The sequence below is a fragment of the Schistocerca gregaria genome, chromosome 6 (genome assembly GCF_023897955.1).
Source record: "Schistocerca gregaria isolate iqSchGreg1 chromosome 6, iqSchGreg1.2, whole genome shotgun sequence".
Classification (NCBI taxonomy): domain Eukaryota; kingdom Metazoa; phylum Arthropoda; class Insecta; order Orthoptera; family Acrididae; genus Schistocerca; species Schistocerca gregaria.
The window spans coordinates 259,951,498-259,978,895 of record NC_064925.1 but is presented as its reverse complement, the minus strand read 5'-3'; the positions used below and the strand labels follow the sequence as shown (position 1 = coordinate 259,978,895).

Below are 27,398 nucleotides of genomic sequence, written 5' to 3'. Positions count from 1 at the left end.
ACGATTATAAAGGTGAAATCCTGTCACCGTAAGAAACATAACTGGTCATAGTTCATAGCCATGATCAACAGGGTGCTGAAACTACCATTACACCTACTGTAGCAGTGCAGGGTTCTCTTTTTTATATGTAGGCTGCAATTTAAAAATTCACCTACCTCAGAACGGTGTCTGCTCGATGTCCCATAACTTGGCAATGTAGATACTTACAAGATGATGTAAAAGCAGTGTTGATAAAAAACACCATCTAATATCTACAATTACTGAGGCCGCGCAACTCTAGTAACGAAATAAAGTTATGTAGAAAAACTGTCAATAAAAAATTTATCGGGCGGTAAGATAATGGATTGGATTCTGGAAAACAACGTCCGAAATTTCCACACAAAAACGTTTATTTGTTTGTATAACCAAATAAACAGTACTATTCAGTCCACATCTAAATGATTGGTTATTTTCGTCAAGTTCACAAGTCATACACTCATTTCACATGTACAGCAGCCAGAAATCTGTTCAAATCTGACCTGAGTTTAACAACTTTTCCACAGTCATTAATTACACTACTAACATGAGTTATTACATTCGGTCCTTCTGGTGGATTTCAAATAAGAACTTGCTCGCCAAAAATGCTCAGTGGTTGAATACTGAAACATGCCACGGGCATACTACAAAGGCCAAATTTTCACATGCGGATATCATTTCAACTATACAGATCTAAAACTTCCAAACTTCACAAAACTGTAACTACATTTTTGTTGGTCGTGACATGTATTAAATGCAAGGAACTCAATATTCCGTCATTTTAGACATTATTTTGCCTCACACTAGTAACATGACCGTCCGCATTCAAAGCTAGCGAGAGACTCCCTTCTTGTGGCCTCACTCCCAGTATAAATATCAGGTAGTGAGTGGGAACCATCTCAATTCTGATTGGCTAGCCATACTCGCTGCCAATCAGAATGCTCGCTCATGATCATACTCATGCCAAAACTGGCCTGTACTAATTCTTACATACGGATGCATCTATGTCATTCTGATATACTAATATTAAAGTAGTGTTTAATAAATGAAAACTAAAAGATAATAATTCTGAAAATATACTTTAGATACAGATCTTACTCCAGCTGACTTTCTGGCTACTCTGTTACAATAGCAATCACACCTAGACGTACATCATCAGCAAAGTGGATAAATTCCCGAGGAACATTATCCCACGACATGCTTGCATAACTCTTGCAGGTTACTTAAGGCGGTATATAATGCAACATTAAAATTTCATGAATGTTCCATGTACACACTCTCATTCACTCACATACACTCCCACAACAATATTAGACACCAATAATAATTTTGTTTGATTTTTATATTATCAAAAAGAAAAAGTAATTAAAGTTTTAATATAAAGATCTCAATTAATTAATTCTGCACACTGATGTTCTGCTTATGATTTCCAATTATACCAGGAGATAAACAATTATATTTCCTCACTGAATTTAGTTTCCCAAGTGTTAGTTTTTGATTTTTTAGAATTTTTTTTTTCTATCTCTGAAACTATGACAGTTATAAAGCTGAAATTGGGGTACAATCTTTTCCTGAATGTCAATAGGTAGTGTACCGATTTTGAAAATGATTGAATTACATTTAATATCATTTATTTAGGTTCTTATAGGTGGTGAATGTACGTGTCCAGTAAGAGACATTGGATACCTTTCCCACGGCAAGTAGTGGTAGGTGTGGATGTGTCTCCCGGTTAGGACAGCAGATGTCAGTTCCCGAAGTTACATGCAACTAGCTATCCTAAAGCAAACGGTCACTTGGAACAAACTTGCAATGCTACACTACCGACGAAGTGGACAAATTAAATCTTATTAGATAAGCCACCATGCCAAATGGATATAGGGACTATGATGTAATGAACCTTTATAATAAACTAAAGTAAAAAAAAAAATACATTATAAAACGGAAACAAGAGATCCAGAGTGCAAGAAGTTTGTTTCTCTGTCATACGACAGTGCATTTCCCGACAGAATTACACAAGATCTCACAAAAGCAAAAGTAAAAATTGGATTTCAAATGAAAGGTACAATTGATTTTAGGCTCTGTGCCACAACGTTGGCAACAGCAGCAACAAATGTTCAGAAGCTAGTGTCTATAAAATCAACTCTCAAGACTGTGACAAGTTTTATATTGATCAGACGGGAAGGAATTTCACAACTCATTTTAAAGAGTGTACATATAGCCAAAATAAAAGCACTTTCGGTATACATTTGGACAAAGAAAAACTTGTGTCAGGAAACTCAGAGGCTAGTTGGAAATGTTGTATAAGGTACCAAATGGACAATTACTGGACTTACTCAAAGAAAGAAACTTATGTACACAGATAGCAGCAGCCAGAATTACTACTGAATGAACAGGATGAGTTTCACCTGAATGCTTATTTTGATGTATTCAGAAACCTACTAATTTGAGCATCATCGAACACCACAGCAGGTTAGTGTGCAGTCGCATGCTTTAACCACCAGCAGTGAGGAGACTGGGCCTTCTTCCACAAGCTCCACCAGAGGAAAACAAGAACTTCATACAGAAAACCAGAAAACCACAAGGCTGTGTCACTGAGATCCCACTCTGGATGTGCTATCAGCTATTGAGTTTTTAATTAATCACTGTTTTGTTAATTATCTTACACTTACAGTTATGATTTAATTGTTCTGTCATGTTGGGAGGTTTTGATTTATAGACATGATGCTATTTTTAACTTTTTATTATGGCTTTTTACATAACTGTGTTATTTATTTTGCCAAGCTAAGAGCTTCCATTATTATTCTTTACACCTTTTATGTGGATTTTAAGTGTGGATCTGATTCCAGATATTATATGCCAGTTAATGTTTTATTATCAAGCACTCATTTTGCCCTGTGACGTAATTTTAATTAATGACTGCACATACTGCATCCTAACCATTACATTTACAATACAGGTTACTCATTTACCCTCATTATAATGCCCTCTGCTGGTCTCAGTTATTTGTATAAATATCAGATGCATCCAGGTTATCACCAGCACTTACTACGTACCTACATTTATAGATTTTGACATTGATACGTACATCAGAATATTTTAGGGTACCGGTATGTATGGCTGGTATATGTCTCTGTTAAATGTAAAAATATTTTCTATTTTTCTTATGTATCACCAGGTCTGTTATAGATTTTACTTCAGCGAATTAAATTTAGTTGGTTACATCACTGTTTTTTTTAATTTGTAACAGATCTGATGATGGTAGGAACCAAAATCGATAAAAGCAAATTGTAAAATTTTTTGTGCTCGACACAAACCTGTACAAATAAATAATTTCAGGTACTTTTTATGGCTATGTATGTAAATGTTAATACTAAAAATTGGTGCCTTCAGTTTTCACCAATGATTTCAGGAAATGTTAATACCAATTTTTGATGTCTACAACAGTTAAAACAAAAAAGTTGGGTATTCTTTAGTTTGTAACTGGATAAAATTTGTGTACAAATTTTTCATAAATTATTTAATGAATAGACACACTCAATCTACAGTATTACGCCAGTGGCACTAAAAGTGGTTACTATTATCATTTGGGTCTCACTATTGCAGCTTGTTATCAACGACTAGATTTATTTAGCTTTGAAGTTTGCTATGACTTGTGACTACTACTAGTCGCCTTTATCTGAACTCTCCAAAAGGCTTCTGTTACGTTCACAGTAGAATTATGACTATGTACATAGTGTTTGTTACAAATGTGAACTTCACTTAATTGCGCTGATGCCTGGTACATTTGTGAGAGAATAAAAGACTGTAGCGAAAAAATAAAAATGAAATACTCAAATTTTGATAAATATATATTCCCGAGACTATAAAATATATCAATCATTATCGTTACTCCCCTTCTTCCTTTGATTTTTCAATAGCACAATAGAAAAATAGCTGCCTGTATGCTATTATATAAGCCTTGTTTTTCTCATATTTTCATTACAATTCCTACTTAAAATGCATGATGGCATCTGGTTAGTCCTTTATTTCAACGTTCTGTGGAGCAGTTTCACGACAATATGTTGCACAGTGTGTCTGAAGGTTTAAAATACATTTTCCCTTTAACAGAATCATTTTCACTGAGTTTTCAAATCCCTCAATTGCGATTTTCCCTCTCTGTATTCCCTTTCCTTCACACACAGCCTCCCCCACTAGTAGTTTTTGAAACTTATCCAGTAACTTTTCACAAGAGCACCACCTTTTCTGGCAACAATTTCCATCTATATTATACAGCACTTCTGCTCCACACTTGTAGAAAATCGACTCATTAATTCAATTTTAGAAGAATACCCCTTTTCAATTTTAGTGTGATCTGACAATGGATCCAACACACTGAATGCTGTGATCTTATTTACGAGGTCTGTTCAAAAATTCCGGAACTTTTTCCACAAAAATTTTCTATGCTTCCTTTTACTTATTGTGCATGATCCCCTTCAAACTACTCTGATCCAGAATCGATACTCCACTCCCAATGCTGTTTCCACTTCCAGAAGCAGTCTTTGTACACCTGTTGCTGGATCCTGTGAAGTGCCGTCTGTGAATTTCCTTTTATTTCATCTATTTTTGCACATCTTCAAACAGGGTATTCAACTTTGGGGGGGGGGGGGGGGGTCCACGGGTGCCAGGTCTGGAGAGTAAAGAGGACAAGGCAGCACAGTGATTTCGTTTTTTGTGCAATTTGTGCAACAGTCACGCACCAACAGGGAAGAACGTGTCTCACATTTTTTAACAGGCATCGCAACACATCCCGATAGTACCATCAATTAACAGTTTGTCCCTATGGCACAAATTCATCATGAACTACTACTTCAGAATCAAAGAAAACTATCAGCATGGTTTTGACATTTGACCTGACGAGCTTTTTTTGGTCTTTGAGAACCTTTGCCAATCCATTGTGCAGACTGAACCTTGGTTTTCACTTCATAACCATAGACTCATGTCTCACCACCATTTATGATTCTGTTAAGGAACTTCTGGTTCTCATTTGCGTGATCCAAAAGCTCTTCACAGATTGCAAGGCAAAGGTCTTTCTGGTCTTGACTCATAAACCATGGTATGGATTTGGCAGCAACATGACATATTCCAAGATGCTGTGTGATGATTTATGATATGATCCAACTGAAATGTTACATTATTCTGAAATCTCTCAGTCAGTTAGCCTTTGACTGGCATGCACAATTTTGTTGATGTTCCTCACACGAGCGTCATTTGTTGAAGGCGTCCTGAACGAGGGTCATCTGTACCTTCTGTCTGGCCATTTTTAAACCATGTGAACCATTTGTAACACAAAGTACAGCTTAAGCACTCATCGCTATAGGCTTCCTGCATCATTTGTTGTGTCTCTGTAATGGTTTTCTAGAGTTTCAAACAAAATTTAATGCAGATGCGTTGCTCCTCAAAATTTGCCATATAAAAATTATTAACTGTGCTACACAACGTGCTACTCAATACAGTACTGAACTATAAATAACAGACATACAACAATGACACAGGTGTGGGGATGTTAACCACATTGCACTCCAACACATGATGGTGCAAAATTATGAATGTCCCAGAATTTCATGAACAGACCTCATGCAACATCTATCACAGATTTGCAACATTTTTACTGAATTCCTTCAATTGATTAAAACCCAATTTTTCGTACTTGTAATGCTTTCCCTTCTTTTTGATTTTTCCCCATTATCCACCATGCTAGCTTTTAATGTCCTATTTACATATTTAACTGATGTGACTGAACCAAACAATGTATCACTGATGTTACCCTCCTACTCAAGGACTTCAACCATCATTTAGCCATGATGAAGGCAAAAAAGCAGTTATATGGACATTTGACAGCATTCTGTGAAAAGTACATAAAAGCTATGTTTGAAGTATTAGATGAAAACAACAGCTGAGTAACATGAGAGGAGGGGTAATGTCTCTTCTCCAATTACGTGTTTCCTCCTAACATAAATATCCACATATAAAGTAAATTAAAAGGAATTCTCATAATTATCAGCACGAGTAGATTGGACTAGTCATAATTTGTCATCAGTACACTTGACAGTATTACACTATAGTGGCTGTTTCTGCTTGTTAATGCGTAACTTGATGTATTCTACACCAATGAAGTTTTCCTTCATAATGGGATTTACCAATATGATACATTAATGAATTAACACTATATCAAATACTGCATTTTATTAAAGTTGCAAAACAGATACTCTTTCCTGCACACAGAAACATCAAAACCAAACTAACTGAGAATGTAACTAATTACGTCCAGTAATAAGTGATTTATGTTAAGGCCATATACAAACAAAAATAATCAGATTTTGAAAACCTAAAAAACTTGCTCATCCAATGATGGTAGGAGAATATGTATATAAAGAACCAATATTTAAATTTGCAAGCTTTTGGAGCCAGTGACTCCTCCTCTTGGTAGAAGGGTTGAAGGGGAAGGAAGAGGGGTGGACTTCCCTTCTCATCCCGTCAGGTAAGTCTCCCCTGACCCGAGATTCTGGGCGACTGTTCTGAACTCTCCCCATTTCTAAACCACACCAGTCATTTTCCTTCAACCTTTTCCGTCCCCTTCAAGCCTTCTGCCATAAGAAGGCGACAATGACTCCAAAAGTTGGAATGAGAAATAGTATTGCTGTGGGAAACATACTTATTGTGGCTGCTGACTACATAAAAAAATCTTACCTGTTCGAAATTAAATAATTAATTTATGTAAAGCAAAGGAAAGGAAACTACTTCCCTATAGAGGACTGGTGTGTGACACAAAGAAACACATAACAGAAAACTGTTAACAGTAGCTTTCGAACTCTTTTTCTAGTAAGAGTACAACCATTCACATACACAATTACACACATGCACAAATGTACATGCTTGCTGTAGTTGCGAGACTGATTATTGAATATCAATTGTTGAAAGCAATGGACTAGGTAGATGCAGGTTTGGGAGAGTTTGGGAGGTGGTTGGGAAGGATGCACGGGCCAAGGAGGGGGTAGCAATGTAGTGCGAGCTGGGTGTTTCACCACATGACTCAGCAGCTATACAACAAGATGAAAGTAGTTCAGAGGGTACAGCAAATAAGGGATAGAGATATACAGGAAGGGGGGGGGGGGGGAGGAAGAAGTGGAGGAAAGTTGTGGTGAAGTGGGAGATAAGGTAGCGAGACAGTACGGGAGAAGGGTGGGAAGAGGGGGAAATGGGGGATTGGTGGAAAAAGGATGACACACACACACACACACACACACACACACACACACACACACACACACAGAGAGAGAGAGAGAGAGAGAGAGAGAGAGAGAGAGAGAGAGAGAGAGAGAGAGAGAGAGAGAGAGACAAAACACCTGGATGCAGGAAGAGCGCCAGGAGAAGGCAGTATACAATCTGGATGGGGAAGGAGTGATGTGTACAAAAGAGAGAATCGAAAAAGTAAGTCGACCCAATGGGAAACAAGTTAGCAGAGGTTAAAATCAGGGGGCTTCCAAGAGCATATGCTATGCTGAGAGAGAATTCCCAGCCATTTGGCCCAGTGAAACTTGTACTGGAAGGGAGTATCAAAATGGCCTATGTAGTGAAGCAGCTGCTGAAGTCATCAGTGTTGTGCAGCATGTTTGGCAACTTGACAGTTAAGTTTGCTGTTTGCCACAGTTTGGCGGTGGTCATTCATGTGAGTGAACAGTGGATTACTTGTCATGCCTACACAGAATTATGTACACTAACTGCAGTATAGCTTATATATAACATGGATGCTTTCATACATGGCCCTGTCTTTTATTGGGTAGATGATGTCTGTGACTGGACTGCAGTAGGAGATGGTGGGTGAATGTATGAGGCAGACCTTGCACTTAGGTTGACCACAAGAGATTGACCCATCAGATGCAGGATTGGGAGCAGGATTGGAATATGGATAGATAAGGATATTCTGTAGATTGGGTACGTGGTAGAACATTACTTTGGATGATGTGCATAGAATACTGAGTATGATGTCCCTCATCTCAGGTATTCAAAGACCTGGTGAAGAATGTGATTGAACTGGTGATACTGGGTGATTAGAGGAATGCTGGTTCGTGCATTTTTAACAGGGTTACTGGAGTTAGAGGAGGAGATGGCATGGGAAATCTGTCGATGGATGAGCTGAATAGGATTTGTCTGTCTATAAAGACTCTTGTAAGGTTGTCAGTAAATTTTGACAATTCCTGCTTTCCACCACAGTTGTAGCATTCGTGGGTGATGAGCCATTACAGAAGAGACTTTTTGGCATGGAACAGTTAACAGCTGTGAAAGTGGATGTATTGTTGGTGGTAAATGCACTTGATATGAACAGACATATTTATGGAGCAATCTGAGAGGTGGAGATTAACATCAAGAAATGTGACTTACTGAGTTGCAAAGGACCAGGTGAAGTGGATTTGGGAATTGGTGCTAAAGTTATGGAGGAAAGAGCAAGGGTTGCCCCTGCTACAAGTCCATATCATGAAGATGTCAGCAATGAATCTGAACCAGACAAGGTGTTTTAGGTGTTGACCGGAAAGGAAGGATTCCTGCAGATGGCCCATAAATAAGTCAGCAGAGAAAGGGGATGCTTGGCTATTGCAGTGTGAGAAATGTTAATTACATTAGGATCCGACACAGAATTCTAATGCACTGAGTCTGTTCTTGCCACACACATAGCAGAAACTTCTGAATCAAAAGAAAAATCTGTTGTGCAGTCTGTGAGAATTCACAAGCACATGAAATGCGTAACACTTCTGTTTCATGCTGGGATACGCTTATGCAAGTGTAATAAATATCTGTTGCCACTGAAGCATGAGTCACAAAACTAGTACTGAGGAAGTTACTTTCACATTCTGATGATTTCAATGTTCCAGCAATCATGAGTATTGCCTACTACTATATCTTTTTCAACCATTCACTAATATACAAGAAGAGTACCAGAAATAGATAGTGCCGCATTTTCAGGCAAGTTATATTAAGTGTCCAGACCTTCAGTATGAATTTTTGGTTGTTGATCAACCCTCCTCAATTTTATAACTTAGTGCAAAAGTTGGCTCCACTATCAGATCCATCAGTGCTGCCCTTTCAGATATTTTTGCCTTATTTTCGGTACATTTTTCCACTAAGATGCAAGTAGTTTAGAGTTTCCGCAACACTGCAAATTTGATGCTGATAGCTGTGCTGTGGATTGTTGACCTTCAAAGTTTAAATAGAATGTGCAAATTTACTTGTGCCTGTGGACACTTTTAAAAAGAAAATTTAATATGAAATGTGGTAATCAATCTGGCCCTGATAAACACATATGCACACATGCCTAACGACAGTCTGACCCCCCCCCCCCCCTCTCTCTCTCTTTCTCTCTCTCTCTCTCTCTCTCTCTCTAGCAGAAGTGTTATGCATTTCATGTGCTTTCGAAATCTCTCAGGCTGCACAGCATATTTTTATTTTTATTTGCAAATCTCTACTATGAGGGTTTTACCAAAAGTAAGGTTCCCAATGAGCTACGGCCTCGAGGGAAGGTGCTACCCTAAATCTGACAACAGTGCCCTACGCAGTGGTTGCCCCACTCTCAAGCGGTCTGCTTCGTCACTCAATATTGGCTTGGCAGCCATCAGAGATGGAAGTGTTGATCGCCACTCCCGCCAAGTGCTACGTTCAAGCAGTAACTGGTTTTTCCGTGCAAGGAATTTACCACACGTGAAGATTCTTCGGCAACTGACTGAGGTTTATGGTGAAGGGTGCATGTCCATTCAAGACATCCACAAATGGTACAGGGCTTTTGCTAAGGGTCACACGGAAGTTCACGATGAAGAATGGAGTGGAAGACCACCAGTTTCAGATGTGATTGCCCAGAAAATTAACAGTGAGCTGCTCAAAGATCAGAGGGTCACTGTCCGCGAACATGTTGAATGCATTTCTGAAGCTTCCCAGAGCACAACTGAAAGAACTTTAACAGAAATGTTGGGTTATCACAAGGTATGTGCTCCCTGGGTCCCCCAGATGCTGACTGACAGACACAAGGAACGACGACTTGACTGTGCTCACAAGTTTCTTCAACAATGTGAGGGGAGAGGCAACAAGGAGAAGTTGTTGGACTGTATCATTATAGGAGATAAATGTGGGTGTTTCATTACACCCCCAAAACAAAACAACAATCTCAACAGTGGCATCACTCCGGTTCACTGCCACCAAAGAAATTCAAACACAGCAAAAAAGGTTATGGTGACTGTGTTTTGGGATCAGCAAAGGGTACTCCTCATCGACGGAAAGGACAACTGAAGCAGGGAGTAGTGCTTCTTCATGACAATGCTCGACCCCACATTGTTTGTCAAACACGGGAGCTTTTGAAGAAATTTGGGTGCACTGTTATGCCCCATCCCCTGTACAGCCCGGAATTAGCCCCCAGCAATTATCATCTCTTCTCCAAGCTAAAGGAGCACTTAAGTGGCAAACACTTCAAGAGCGACTATAAAGTCCGAGCAGAGGTCACACTCTTCCTCAATGGGTTGGTGGGAGACTTCTTTGACTTAATAATACAAAAGCTAGAACACCGTCTTCAAAAGTTTGTCGAAAAAAATGGAGACTATGTTGAAAAATAGACGAAAGTGTAAGCTTTTCAATTATGTATAAATTAATAACAGTAAACAATGTTTTCTATTTGTAAAAAATATGGGAACCCTACTTTTGGTACAACCCTCATGTGTGTCTGGCAAGAAGAAACTCAGTCAGTCAGAATTCTGTGTAAGATCCTAATGTGATAAACATGTCTCGCTCACTGTGTGGCAGCCGGCCACCCGTTCTATGCCACCCCATGGTGGTGTCACTCACAGCAGTTTTGGTTGTTTCCTAGCTATCCACACTGTTTGGGGCTTCATTCACATTATGAGTATCCTCAACACAACGCAGAATACCACCAATGTTTTCACAAAGGGCATATTGCAGAGATGTGTTAAAGTACAGCAGGTATCGGGCAACGTCCTTCATCAATTCAGGTTAACAATATATTAAAATTAAAGATTCCAAGACTTACCAAGCGGGAAAGTGCCGGCAGACAGGCACAATGAACAAAACACACAAACACACACACAGAATTACTAGCTTTCGCAACCGATGGTTGCTTCTTCAGGAAAGAGGGAAGGAGAGGGAAAGATGAAAGGATGTGGGTTTTAAGGGAGAGGGTAAGGAGTCATTCCAATCCCGGGAGCGGAAAGACTTCCCTTAGGGGGAAAAAGGGACAGGTGTACACTCGCGCACACACACACACATATCCATCCGCACGTACACAGACACAAGCAGACATATTTAAAGGCAAAGAGTAAGGGCCTTTAAGTATGTCTGCTTGTGTCTGTGTACGTGCGGATGGATATGTGTGTGTGTGCGCGAGTGTACACCTGTCCCTTTTTCCCCCTAAGGGAAGTCTTTCCGCTCCCAGGATTGGAATGACTCCTTACCCTCTCCCTTAAAACCCACATCCTTTCGTCTTTCCCTCTCCTTCCCTCTTTCCTGAAGAAGCAACCATCGGTTGCGAAAGCTAGTAATTCTGTGTGTGTGTTTTGTTCATTGTGCCTGTCTGCCGGCGCTTTCCCGCTTGGTAAGTCTTGGAATCTTTGTTTTTATTATATTTTTCCCATGTGGAAGTTTCTTTCTATTTTATTTACAGGTTAACAATATTATAGACAGTATACCAGTAAACAGAAAGTTACTGTTACTTGCAGAATTACAGGATGTGGCAGGTGTCGGTGACACTTCGCTGTCTCTATGATAAATCAATCCACGTAGATCAATATTAGTGCTCTGCCACTGGACAACATGCAGTCAAAATTATGTGTGTATCTTGGTCATGAGAGCCCTGTGTTAGATAATCATTGAAAAAGCGAAATTACTGAAACACTGCCCTTTCTGATGGTTGCAGACCCACCTGTGGGAAATATTTTTGTACTGGATGTATATTCCACATCTGGGTACTCTTTTCAACATTTAGTTCGTTACACTCAACCTCTGACTATTGTGAACAACAGATACTATACATTCCCAATTTGCACTATTTTTTGAGTACAGATTAGAAAATACATTGAACTTTCATGTCGCAGTTCATAAAAGTGCATCAAATTCTGCTAGCAGTTCGAGATGAAGATAAGCTATAACTGGACAGATCAGAACAGTAGCAAGTGCTTTCCCTCATCTCTCTTCAATCAGTGGGCTTCCCTTTTGGTGATAGCACAAAATCTGGGTGGATCCCTTTTGGTTGTGTGGTGATTTTAAAAATTCAGTCAATGCTCAAGAAGAAGTAGATTCAAATCCTATTATGACACCCTGCCAAACTCTTCTCTAAGTTGTCTAGGGGTCAACTTCAAACCAGAATTTATCTAATGAAAACCTATTTTCAACTTCCTTAAGACAATGAGTTCAGGAAAATTTTGATGCTGAACATCTGCTTTGGGTCACCATTCGAGTTCATTAGTGTGACATTTCCTACTGTGTAAACTAAACATAAATAGTAAGAAGACATACTAACAAAGAAGCTTTATATAATTTACATCTCAAACAAAGGCCTTAAGTATGAATTTTCAAAATGTTATTTTTTCCAGCCTTCAGTTACCTACCTTGGGTATATTTTCCAAAAAAATGACCTTGGATCGCACGAGAGTGTGTAACTGGTCCCCAAATCATTAAAAGATATCTAAGTATTTTTAAGCAATGTTAGCTATTATGCCCAGTTTATCTTGTGGGCAACTTTTATCATCTACCAGTTTAATTAGTTACACCGAAAGGAAGTTCTCTTTCACTGGTCAGATGCTTGACAGAAGTCATGTCAATACCAGAAATCGTCCTTTTGTCTTCACCCAGTTCAATAACATACCAACCTCATTTAATGTTGACTCCAGCTGTGGATGACTCACCACATGGTGTTGGGGCTGACCTGTCACATAAACTTGTCGACTGTAAGGGAACCTCTAAACCCAATTTCTAATTTGCATCTGTACCTTTGCTTTTAAAGTGAAATGCGTTATGTAACTTCCATGAGAGAAGTTTTGTGTTACTGAAGACGTAGGTCGACTGACATTGAAGCACTTACTAATTGTGCTGAAAACTGAGAAAAGTTTCAGGGAATCTCTGGGATGTCTTCGATAGTTCAAAAAGACTTAACACATCCATCTCAAATGACTAAATGGTGAAATTTCTTCACATGTAAGATAAGCTGTAAGCTCTCAGCTGAGTTATTCAAACACTGAATTTCTGTTATCATTTCCATAATGCATCAGACTACTGCATGTGTATTTGAGCACAGGGTTGACAAACACTTTAATTATGTAACAGTTGCACAACTGGCCTCTAGTGAGAAAGTTTAACATCACTGCCTATCAGGAGCTTCCACCTGTCAGTGATACTACAACTGTGACTAAATATGAGCAAAAATATTTACACAACTGACTGTCTTTCTAAGATAAAACATAAAGGAAGAATTCAATGTTCTAATGCTACATACTCTGTTAATAAAATAAATTCATTTGATGATTTCACATCCAAAACTGCAACAGAAAACATTAGCAGTCAACTGCAGGAAACTTTGTCTAGTTTAATGACCTTGGACAACACTATCCACGACTGACTTACAACATGGAATACAAAGCTGACGTCTTAGCATGTGGAAACTACACACACTATGTGAAGTGGGTGATCCTGAAGGTAAAATAAAATATTGAGGGGAGAATTTCAGACATCACAGCTGACAGGACATCATCTGGAGTTTCTGCATAGTCATGCAGTCACAGTATTTGATTAACATTGATCAAGTTAGAGACATTCTCTGATAGCACTGAGCACTGAACTCACTCTGGGAACAGTTCAAAAGCTCTATTAAGGCAGACACAAACTTGGCAGCTGTTTACAAACATGTTTATCAAGGAGAACTTAAGAATGTGGTACAGGGCATCGCTATAACTGCAGCTGCTTACAAACAAACCAACGAAATTTTATCCGTAAATTATGGTGCTAGATATAGAACTAACCAGGCACATCTTGACTATCTGGAAGACATCACCCCTATAACATCTGATACCCCCAGAATCTCCTACTTTACTATTTATTGAATGCAATAAGTGAATTCAAGCTGTGCAGACACTACTGGAGAAACAGAGGCTTATGGTGGAGTGTTAGTTTGAAAGATTCTGCAGACTTTCGTGGAAGACATATGTTGACACTAGTACAGATGGTTGAATTATCAGAAGGAACATTCACAAACTTGTGGCATTTTTGTCAGAAGAGACAGGTGTCCCTGATGGCACAAAAGATTCATACGGAAACTTGCATGACAAATAACAGTTGAACATCTACAGCAGCCCTCAATATTCGATCTAAGTCAGGACATACAGCACAAACGTCTGAACAAAAGGTAAAAGCTCACTGCGTGTTTTGTGAGCAGCACAGTCACTGAGCACAAAATTGTGAAAAGGTGAACGATGTTCATGACTGCCTCAGGATCTTGAGGGAGAGCAATAGGTGCTTTCTTTGCCTCAACTAGGATCAAACAGTAAAATACTGTAGAAAGAGAGGAAGAGCATTTGTCTTTTTTGGAAGAAAACCCATCACAACCCAGTCTACAACAGTTTGGAATACTCTACTTCATTGGCAACTCATACTAAACATGGTACAGTACAGTAGTCAATATGAATAATGGAATGCTTCAGATTCATTTATGTCCAGATAGTCCACATCTATGCAATAGTACTCCCAGGTAAAACCAGATTTATGTGCTGCATATTAGATGGTGGCAGACAATCCAGCTTCATCTGCAGGTCAATTATCGACAAGTAGTTGTGTATCACTTACTAGCAAATCAATGCTTTTCAGTCTTCATTCACTATGTCACACACACGGTGGTTAGTCCATTTGACATTAAGAAGTGCATGGAAAATGCTAACATTACAGTTACTGCGTTTGAGTATTTTCATTTCTTTTTAAGACAACCATCACTATATCAAGAGTTCACAAGGTAACACATTAGTGATTTACAATTGGCCAACCATGCAGAAGGACACAATCTCTCCATTGAGCTATTTATTATTGGATTGGATCACAATGAAAACTGTCAACAACACTGCCCATACACATCTCATCATCACCGGCTCTACTGCCTTCAGAATTTGAATAGATACCTAATAGATGCTATCCCAGGATTTCTAAAAATCAAGTCTTTGTTAACCTCATCAACCTACCATTCACTCAAGCATTTTACAATGCAGTCTGAAATTTCTGGGATTTAGAGACAACAGGAATTCGCAATGATCATACCCAATCACCGAGTGCAAAGGATTCAACATTCCTTGAAGAATTTCATACTTCTTATTCAATCAAGGATCAGTGTAGAGTAGTTCATATTCCTCACCAATCAGCAGCTGTTCTACCAGATAACATCTATAATGCTGAAAAATGCTTCCTCATTTATTAGAGGCATGTTGAGCAGAATGATGTCCTGAAATGCTGCCTATGAGGGATAAATGTCAAGTTACATTCAGAATGGACACATCAACCTGGCTTCCTCAAAAGTCAGATGACACCTTTTATTTGCCCCATCAAATAGTGATGAGAAAGACACATGGAAGCATCAAGAGGTGAACTACTTTCAACATATCTTCACGTGAATGGTCTCTCCCACACTTAATGATGTCATGGAAACATGGCCAAATGTTCTTCCCAAAGTAATTGCAGTACTCATGCATTTTCAAGTGAAGCGACAACAGAGGCTTGAGGAAGTTTCTCTGTTAGAGAGACAATAATCGCACAGAAAATGAAGCAATTAACATGTGAAAAAGAATTACTTACCAATACAAATGACTTCCCTTTGGGTATAGTCCATTCCTACTTTCAGCTACATGTACCAATCGCAGATTTCCACAACTATTACCTAATTAGACCATACCACTTGCATGGAAAACGTAGCGGCGGGTGCTTTAGATGAAAATGGGATGATAATGCTTTACTACGAACTAACATTACTCAAGGTCAAATCAAGCTGTCTATGTCAGGAGCCAAGAGACACTCAGCAACTACTCAAAATATGGAAATCAGAAGGATGAGGGAACACAAGAACATCATGTGTGTTGAGAGTTCAGTGGACTACAGCAGAACTATCATAAACTCATTGATAAATATCACAGACTGTAGGCAATAAAAGAATATAACAAGAATTCACCAGTTTTTTTGAGCCTCTAGAATTACTAAGTCCAGTATCCACAGTAGGAAAAATTTTGTAGCAGGGTACACGACTTCTTGGACAAATATGGGATGAGCTTTTGCCTCAGTATCTTGCCACTGGGTGGTGCACTTGGATATCATCTCTTCCAAAACCAAGATGGATCACAGCCTCGAAGAGGGAAGTATTTGCACCCACATTTTCTCTGGCCCTTCCAAATGAGCATATAGTGCACTCTTGTATGCCAGATGCACTGTAAATAGTTAGTCTCATGTTCAGTTAAAAGAAGAAAGAAAGATTGGATTTAATGTCCAGCCAACATCAAGGTCATTAGAGATGGAACACAAGTTCAGATTGTATCAAGGATGGAAAAGGAAATTGGGAGTGATCTTTTAAAGGAACCATCCTGGCATTTTTCTGGAGCGATTTAGGGAAATCGTGGAAAACTTAAATCTGGATAGCTGAACACGTGTTTGAACTGTCATCCTCCTGAATACAAGTCCAGTGTGTCAACCCCTTCACGTCCAGTTGATGTGTAGCAAAAGCAGGCTAGCATCCATGAAGAGGATTCTGCTGTCTTGACTAGAAGTGCTGGAAGCATTAATGCGATGAGACTTCTACATTACTGCTGCTACCAACATAGACATAAGTGGAGCAACTCTCTGGACTATCTCCATGATGACACTAGATTGGTTAAGAGGTAGTCACAACTCTTGAAAAACTTTTGCATTCAACAGGCTCTTAGAAGTTCACAAGTACACCTCACCATGACAATGTCCACATGGACCATCTGACAGGAGGAAAAATGTCTCAAACTTCACATACAATAGACATTTGGTGGCATGGATCACCTTGGCTTTCAGAACAGCCCCATAGGTGGTCAAAAGGATGTCACAAGTACATTGCATCTGCTTCCTTGTTAGAAACGACAAACTCACACCCTGATCCACAGATCCTCCTCAAGGAGACACTCAACCATCAATAGATATGGAAAGATTTAGTTCCTGCTTGAAAATGTTGCAAGCCACTGCCCATGTTGTATGATTGAAAAGGAAACTTTATGACAAAGTGAATCTGGACGGAGAATTTATAGCAAAAGAAATGGCATCAGCTCGACATTACTGGATCAAGTCTGCACAAGAGAAACACTTTCTTCATATAATCAAGGCTCTGAAGGAAAGCATGCCACTACCCAATTGGTCAAAAATAATGAATCTCAATCTTTTGTTAGATGATAACCTGTTTTAACTAATTAATGGAAAATCTCATATAAAGATGTGAAAAAATTACTAACAAAGAGATAGAGGGGCTGGCCAGTACTTACCTCAGCTCACTACAGCCGATAGAAACACAAAAAACAACCGAAAATTTAAGTTCCTAGCTTTCGGAATAAATGTTCCTTCATCAGGGAGGAGAGAGGGGAAAGAAAGGGAAGAAGGGAAAGTGGATTTAGTTACTCACAACCCAGGTTATGAAGCAACAGGGAAAGGAAAACAGGGAGGCTAGCAAGGCAGCTACCCTCCCTGTTTTCCTTTCCCTGTTGCTTCATAACCTGGGTTGTGAGTAACTAAATCCACTTTCCCTTCTTCCCTTTCTTTCCCCTCTCTCCTCCCTGATGAAGGAACATTTATTCCGAAAGCTAGGAACTTAAATTTTCGGTTGTTTTTTTGTGTTTCTATCGGCTGTACTGAGCTGAGGTAAGTACTGGCCAGCCCCTCTCTCTCTTTGTTGATAACCTGTTTTAGGTGGTTATCTGCATTATGTCAAATTAACCATTCAAGAATGACATCAACTTATTCCTGGATGGAAACCATCAATTCAAAAGGCTTTTAATCCTAGACACTCACAACTGTCTACATCATCTTGGGCTTAGAATTGTGCTTTCAGAGCTTTGTTCCTACACCTGAATACTAAACTCATGTCACACCGTACAAAAGGTTATTCATTTCTGCCACCCATGTAAAACACGTGATGTTGCTATCAAGAAATAGAAGCTCCACTAGCAGCCAATTAGGTAACACCACACAAACCCTTCCAAGTCACTGGCATTGATTTTGCAAGGCCATTTTATGACAAGGCAGGAAGTATCACAACTAAATTCAATATTGTACTGTTCAACTCTGCTATGACTAGGTACATTCACCTACAGCTAGTTCACAATGCAACACTGGATCAATTTTTGTTGGCGCTACAAAGATTTGCTGACAAAAATGACATTCCACAGACCTTTTACAGTAACAATGCTCAAACATTTCACAGAGCAAACAAAGAGACAACTGAGCTGTGGTCGGGCATGTCTGTTCATAAGAGCCAAGAATACCTCATGCGACAAGGCATAACTTAAAGTTTATAGCTCCTTGTGCAACTTGATGGGGGACGATGTTGGGAGAGAACTGTCGTTTCAACCAAAAGATGTCACAAAATATTATCTGCAACTCTAGTATCGACGAGGAAGGGCTACAGACTGTGCTCAAGAATACTGGAGCACCCACAACTTGAGGCCAATCTCCCAAAATGGAAACAAAGTGCTCTCTTCAGCACACTTGCTGATGGGGGGAAACTCAGCACTGCAACAGGGCCCAACCAGCAATCTTAGCATACTTGACAAAAGAACTCACACTCCTTTAGAAAACAGCAGAAGTTCTCTAGAAGTGAATTTTATCCATAGTGGATGCTGTTGAACTCCATGACATAAAAGGTTATTTATTTGTCACACAACCAGTTTCGAGCTTGTACCGATCCTCAGGTGTTTATACATTCATGTACATGTTTACACTGTTGGAGATCACTCTATAAATACAAAAAAATTAGTTGCTGGTGGCTAAACAGATACAAGTGGGACAATTTTAAGTTGCAAGTCAGCATTTGTCGAAATTATACCTGTACTTATATAAAGATGAAGAATCACTATCATAGTCAAGCTGTGGTGATAGTTTCTCCACTTAGTTGCACACTTATTATCATTTTCATGTCCATATTTCAGTTTTATAAAGTTTCGCTGCATATTTCACTATTACGATGTGCACTTGTGAAATACACTGTGTTTACATGTAAACATGTGGGCTATGGTCAAAGAACTTAGATGTAGCAGGTGTAAAGATGTTGCTCATACAGAAACATATAGGTTATGGTCAAAGAACTTAGCCACAGGAAGTGCATGGGTGTTGCACATATAGGAACTTAAAAAGTTATTATAGACTGCAAAGATTTTTGATACACATTATGAAATTTTTTGATTCAAATTTTCATTGCTAATTCAAATTTAGCAATTTTCTGGTGACACATTTCTACTATAGTATGTTTAGCAGTTAATGGGTTACAACTCATATATTCCTGAAAACTTATTGTCTTGAAGTATTTACTTTCTGTGCATGTAACATTAACATTTTTTTCTCTTGCAACTACCTGACCTGTATTTTCATTTTCATTTAACATTAATTTAGTACCTGTTCTTGGCAATAGTCTTCATAAAAACATTAGTTTGACCTATCACATTAAACTTTTCATTTCAAAGTTTTCTTCCCCATCTACTTCATCAGCATATCTCACCTTCCCTCTAAACTATTTCTAGCTAACTTTTCTCTTTGTTTCTGAGAAAATAAAAGGGCTGAATGATGGGTGGCACAGAGTCAGTTTTGTGTTTCTGAATATCGTCTGCCCGCTTAGCTGAGTGGTAATGTGTTTGCCTACCATGCATCAGGCCTGGGTTTGATTCCCAGACAGGTTGGAGATTTTCTCTGCTGTGAACTGGGTGTTGTGCTTTGTCCTCATCATCCTTCTACCATTATCATGAACATACAATCCGCCCAATGTGTGCCAGGTTGGAGATTTTCTCCGCTGTGGACTGGGTGTTATGTTGTCCTCATCATCCTTCCACCATTATCACGAACATACAAGTCGCCCAATGTGGTGTCAACTGAAATAAGGCTTACAACCCAACACCTGAACATCTCCGAATGAGACTTACTGGCCAACAATGGCACATGATCATTTTTTCTGCATTCATCCATTCGACAGCTCCACTAATTTCCCAGTTACAGACTGCTCTTCCTCACATCCCACAAAATGACAATTTTGACTCGGAAGCAACTAGTTTTGTTTATTTTGCTGCCTATCTATTGTAAAATTTTGTAAATTGCACTCCAGAAACTTGATACTTGTGAATCAGAGAAAATTATGCATACCTGTGACCCTGTCTTAAAAAAAAATATTTACAAGGATTATGAGATGATACAACTAAAATATTTAGTTGGATTCTTCTTGCTTTGCTCTTCAGCTGCGAAATCATTTGAACTGAGAATAGCTGACTCTTCCTGCAAGTGCTACAAACGACTGAATTTCAAGGACAGAGACTGAGTGGTACTTGTGCATTACCTGTATTGAATGTACGGTGTGTTTACTGGGGTGACCAGCACGGCCTGCTCCCTGTCCATACATTGTCAGCAGTCTTCCTGTCAAGTTTACAGCAGCGCGGAAGCACCCTGCCTGCAACAATAGTTTCCTTACAGTGTCTACTGTAGTTTGTTCAATAGCTTCATGTTTGATGTTTCATTTGAGTGGTAGGGGCCACCCACCAGCCAATAACAGTTCTTTCTCGAGTACCAAGTGGTCACTGTGTTTTTAGGTACCTACAGAGCATTGTCAAATGTGGTTGGGTGTGTGCTGGCAACACTCACCACCACTGCTATTGCAATCCCTCAGTCACAAAATTATTTTATTCAAGCTATATCACAGTTCCTGGTGGTGGTATACAGAATGAAATTAATTAGCCACTTTATTTAAAACAGTACAGCACTCATTACCTTACAAATGACAGTTAGTAAATATTTTGATATAAATGAATATATCCACCTGCACAATAAAATATTTATTTTACTAATACCTACCATCTATAGTGAAATGATAACATCAATAACTTAGTCATAACATATAAAAAAAGAAATTAAATTAAATTATATTGAAATATTACAGCCCATAGGCAGCCCACATTCATCCAGGCACCCACACACCCCTTCTTTTCACATCATCTGCATGTTGGGAATAACGCTCAGCTTGAATGACACTAGCATATCTAGTTGTTAATAAACCAACAATAGAACAGAAAAATAGAAGAATCGATGGTTAACTGAAGGAAATAAATTTCTTCTCTATAATTCCTTTATGGTTGGTTTCAACTAAACATTTTGTTAACTTTAGTCCTTTCATCATATTTAATCTGGACTTGAAAGCAGATAATCATATGTACAAAAGTTCACTACGTCATAGTGATTAGAATGACCAGTGTTCCTCCTCATCCACAACTCATAGCAGCTAAACCCTGCCTAGCTGACCTTTTCAACTTGCCACATCCCCTAAAACACCCAACCAACACTTCACCAAATCCAGAGCCAAAGCATTCCCGTAACACTGTTGTTAACCTTTCAACCAAGTTCCCCAGCTGAACAGATGTATCAGTCCTATCCGAAGGACTTACCTTTAGACCTACACTCAAATTTAACCACACTGGACTTGTCAAAGACCTACTCTCCTCCTCCTGATCCCTGAAACTGAAGCACTTCTTTGCCAACAGTCCCTTCAACCAAATCCACCCTAATTCCAGCACTGAACCCTGCCTCTTCCAATTCATACCAGCATTCCAACGTGATCCTCCCTCCTCCCATCTAACCATCCACTGTTCATCTTCCAGGAATTCCTTACCTCCAATTTAGCCTCTCCATCCTTCCGCAGGTCCCTTCCTCAGAACACCAACCTTTTGCTAGAACAAAGAACAGCCATACTTAACCTCACAACAAATCTTCACCAAGTCATCCTACCTGCAGAAAAACGTTCCACCCCTGTTATGAATCGCAATACTACCTGGCAGAAGGCCTCTGCCAATTATCTGAATCCATCATCTATAAACTCTGCCAAAGTGATCCCATCCCAGAAGTTCAACAGCAACTCCAATCCCTGCTTACAGCTTTACGCCCTTCCCAGAACATCTCCCCTATGACACTATGCACGCCCACCTACTACATGCTCCTCAAAATCCACAAGCCCAACAATCCTGGAAGCACAATTGTGGCTGGTTATTGTGCCTCCCACTTAAAGAATTTCATCCCTCATTGACCAAAGCCTCCAAACAATTGCCTGTAATCTAGCCTCCCCCATCAAAGATACCAACCACACCAACCCTTTTACCTCCTGGATCCCTACTCATCACAGTTGATGTCACATCCCTATACACCAACATCCCTCATATGCAAGGTCTTACTGCCATTGGACACTACCTTTCTCAATGTCCTTCAGACTCCAAAACCACTACCTCATTCCTCATACACCTTCCTAACTTTATCCTAGCCCTAAACTACTTCTCATTTGTAGGGAAGGTATACAAACAGATACACAGCACAGCCATGGGCACCTGCACGGCACCCTCCTATGCCAACCATTTTCTGGGTCAGCCAAAGAAGACCTTCCTGGCCACCAAAAACTCAAAATCCCTAGTCTGGTTCAGGTTCACTGATGATATCTTCATGGACTGGGCTGAGGTCAAGACACCCCTACCTTCAATGCTTCACAACCTTGACACCTTCTCTCCCATCTGCTTCACATGGTCCTCCTGAACCCAGCATGCACCTCCATAGTTATTGATCTCCTCTCTGATGGCTCAATCTTCACCTCTGTCCACATTAAATCCACCAACCAACAACAGTACCTGCATTTTGACAGCTATCATCCCTTTCACAGCAAAAAATTCCTCCCAGACAGACTGGTCAGCCAGGGACAACATATCTGCAGTGACATAAATTATCTTGCTCAGTATGCTGAGTCTCACCAAGGCCTTCACAGACAGGCACTATACCCCAGACACAGTCCGCAAACAGATATCCCGTGCCATTTCCCCTCACATCCCTAATCCTTCCACCAGTCCCAAAAACCAGCTACTAAGGAGTGGTCCCCTTCATCACCCAGTACAATCCCAGTCCGGAACAGCTGAAACACATCCTACACCAAGGCTTTATTGTCTATCATCATGCCCTGAAACGAGTGACATCCTACCCAAGATACTTCCCACCCCTCCTAAAGTGGTGTTCCATCACCCATCCAACTGCCACAACATCCTAGTCCATCCCTATGCCACTCCAGTCTCAATCCCTTGTCACATGGATCATATCCCCATAGAAGACCCAGGTGCAAAACTACACAATCCATCCACCCAGCACTTTCTATTCCAGTCCTGGCACAGGTTTATCACACCCCATCACGACTGGGCCACCTGTGAAAGCAGCCATGTCATTTACCAGCTCTGGTGCAATTATTACAAAGTTTTTTTATATTGGTATGACTACCAATCAGGTATCCACCACGATGAACAGCCACTGCCAAACTGTGGCCAAGAGGGAAGTAGACCAACCTGTGGCACAGCATGCAGCTGAACACGACACACTTGATTACAGTGGCTACTTCATTACTCTGCGATTATTATCCCGGCCTCAATCTACGGTAACGTACTATCCTCACACCTTCAACCCAACAGTTTCCATCCCCTCTGCCCTAACATCTCCTGTGTATTCTCATCTCCCAATGATTATTTGCAGCCCTCTGCTAATGCATCCACCTGTCTTTCCTTGCACCTCTCCTTTTTTCCTCCACCTTCCTGTCCCACAACCTCCTCATGTTGAGCCTGTTGGCATTCTAGTCCCTGCAAACTCCACCAGACAGTGTTCATCTCTCTCTTCACACATACGCCATCCCTTCCCCCCCTCCCCTCCAAATTGCAGCCTGCACCCCATTTGATAGCGGTTGTGAAGGCATGAGGTGTGCTTACTTGTGAGTATGGGTAAATGGTGTGTGCCTCCTTTACTGATAAAGGCTGTGGTCGAAAACTTTTTGTAAAAGTCTTAACTGTGCCAGTCTCCAACCTCATATTTTGTTTTGATTTAGAGTGCCCATACAGATTTGTACATCAGGAAGACAAACAGGAGTTAAAATGACTACATGTTAATCCCAATTGAAGCAAGAGACGACAGTTTAAAACAGGTACATGGAGAAAAGTCTATAAAATATGCCCTAGAAAAACAGAATTCCTGAACTAAAAATTAAATGTCCTTTGCCATATTGCTATGACGGATAAAAAGTAAAACGTCATCAACAGCCCTGACATCATTCACTAAAATGACTGATAACTTAGACGGCAAACAGAAATGATAACATGCGTGGTTAAAAAATGGGCATTCCGTCAGGAAATGGTGGCCCATCAAAGGTTGAGGGGAATGAGCACAAAGTGGTGGGGAGCACCACTTAACAAATGGCGATAGCTAAGAAGACAGTACCTGATATGCAATCTAGCTAAAATGATCTCTTGCGGCCATGAAGCCCGACGTGTAGAGAGTACAGAGTATACCAGTTCTCCAGCAGGTGTCGTAGGCTTTCTCCAAATCAAAAAACACAGCCACAGTCGGGGATTTTCAGAGAAGACCATTCAAGACATGGGTGGGTAAAGTGACGAGATGGTCAACTGCAGAATGGCATGCTCTAAATCCACACTCTGCAGTGTTTAGTAAATTGTGAGACTCAAGCCACCATACCAGCCGGACATGAATCATATGTTCCATAACCTTGCAAACACAGCTGGTGAGAGAAATGGGGCAGTAGCTAGAAAGAAGATGTTTGCCCTTATCAAGCTTATGTATAAGTATGACAGTAGCTTCACACCTGCGTATGGAAAACATGCCCTCTGCCAGATGCAGTTTTATGGACAAAGGAGAAAGTCCTTACCCACAAGAGAAAAGTGCTGAACACTATCTGGTCATGGGGTAGAGGATCGGGATGAAGTGAGAGCATGATCTAGCTCCCTCATAGTAAAGGCAGCATTGTAGCACTCACCATTCTCAGAAAAGGAGGGTACATCCGAGCCTCCTCTGCTCGTTTCCAATGGAGGAAGCCAGGGTGATAGTGGGAGGAGCTCAAAATCTCCACAAAATGAAGGCACAAGGTGTTGAAGATAGCAATAGGGCCCACTATGACATCATCTGCTTTTTTCAGGTCAGAAATTTTGGAATGGATCTCAATCCCAGAGAGCCGTCAGAGGTTGGCCCACACGGTGGAAGAGACAGTGGAACTGTTAAAAGAACTAGTAAATGAAATCGAGCTAGCTTTTTTTTGCTATCCCGAAAAACACGACGACACTGTGCATGCAACTGTTTATAATGAATGCTGTTTGCCATCTTAGGATGACGGTCTCTGCGCTTGAACTGCTTCGCGGCACACCTCAAGTCCACCAAGGGAGTGGAACAAAGTGAGGTAAAGAGGAAGTGTAGGAATGGAACAGTCTGCAACTCTAAGACTAACATTTGTAAGGTACTCGGCCTGGTCATCACAAATGGGGAAATGTTGTTTGTCAAAGGTCGCCAGAGAGGATTAAAGCCTCCAGTTAGCCTTATTAAGCTGCCATCTGGGTGTGCATGGAGGTGCTGTAGGAGTCAGAAAATGGATAGCATACAGGAAATGGTCGCTCAAGTATGTGTGAAACGTTGAATGATGGAGGGATGTAAATGGTACAAAGGAAAAAGAACAAGCGAGAAAGGAAAATGTGGGCTGCAGCAGCTTGGAGCCGGGTAGTCAGGGAGATGGGTTGAGCATGAACATCATTCCGGATGAGCACCATGACTCCCCCATCAGATGGAATGCTGACCTCAGAGGAGGGGGGGGGGGGGGGGGGGAAAGGTCAAAGCAGTCTGGGAAGAAATGTGACAGCTCAGAGCGGTTGTGAGGGCGTAATTTTGTTTCCTTTATTCTTGGAGGCAGAGTTCACGGAGACACTATGATTCAAAGAGCAGCTGTAAGTCTTCTTTGTTGGATCAAAGTCCGTCAATGTTCAATTAGAGGGCAGTCATTATGAGGGAAAAAATGAAAGGGTGTCATCATGGCAGATGCCGAATACCAGCCTTCGAAGACTCACTGCCACAGGCCACAGGGGATGGAGGATCCTTCTCCGTGAGGTCTACAGAGGCGTAGGCATTCGCCTTCTGTTGGTCTGCAGAGTTCAGGGCAGAAAAACAGTCGCACTGGTGACATGGAGGTCAGCCGGGTGAGAGTATCACATGGTGACACCGTCGAAGAAGATCTCAGAGTCAGCAAAGGAGAAGACTTTTTCCTTTTAACTTCCTGGAGCCTTTACAGCTGGCAAAGGAAGACTCAGATGTTTGTTGGCTTGAGGGATGTAGTAAGACTTCACAGGAGTATTCCTTCTGTCCTTTCGGCCTGCCAGATATGTAGAGGATGACTTCATGCAGTGAGGCGGAAGTTCGGTGGCTTGTTACACAGCTGGAGGAGGAGATGGAATGCTACTATGAGGCTGGGCGATTTCACAACCGTGGTGCTAAATTTGAGGCTGCATGTCTGCTTGGCCACATCTTTCGTGGTGCAAGACGTAGCAAGAACAGTACTGTAGGTGAGAGATGGTAGATTGCAGTGTTTCTGACCACACAGCCCGATAATTGAGATACATGGAACAATCTTGGGAAAAGGTGGCATGGTCACCATCGCAGTTGATACAGGGGGGAGACGGAGGCAGGCAATCGCCCTCGTGAGCATCCAAACCACTGGTTACACACTTGACCGGGAGGGAGTCAGCAGGACTCTCGCATGTGGCTGTAACCATGGCTCTGGTAGCAGAGCATCACGTTTGGAACGTATGGTCATACTGTGATAATTTCATAGCCTGCTTTGATCTTTGACAGTAGCACCACTCTATGTAAAGTGATAAAAAGAGTGCACTAAGGATGCATTTACTTTTTTCATCACTTGATGGACTCCAGTGACACCCTGCTCAGATAGGTACATGAGGATTTCTGCCTCGGTCAGACATCGAGCAGCCGACTGCAAATAACACCACAGGTAGAATTCAGCATTTGATGGGCTTCGACACCAACAGGATAGCTGTGAAGGAGCGAAGCTGCAAGCAGCACACAAAAGCCGATTCTCACACAGTAAACAACCAAATCCAAACATAAACTGCCATTTGTGGAAACGATTAAACTTAAGTTGTAATGTTACCAACATGGTCACTTGACTAGAATAGAAATGAGGCACTGAAACCCTTATGGGCCTAAATCACACCATTCTTGACCCCATGAAAATGCCTCGGACCTTTGGAGGTGACGGAGTCCCTCCT

General features: G+C 40.6%; 1 protein-coding gene across 2 annotated transcripts in view; it reads right to left on the bottom strand.

Annotated features, from left to right (window-relative positions):
- LOC126278338 (trafficking protein particle complex subunit 12) overlaps window positions 1-27,398 on the bottom strand; it is a 134,019-nt gene that overhangs the window by 75,783 nt on the left and 30,838 nt on the right. For both annotated transcript variants that reach the window (XM_049978375.1, XM_049978376.1), the window contains exon 4: window positions 20,615-20,725. In XM_049978375.1, coding sequence (XP_049834332.1) covers window positions 20,615-20,725 — 111 coding nt within the window. The remainder of the gene's footprint in view (window positions 1-20,614; window positions 20,726-27,398) is intronic.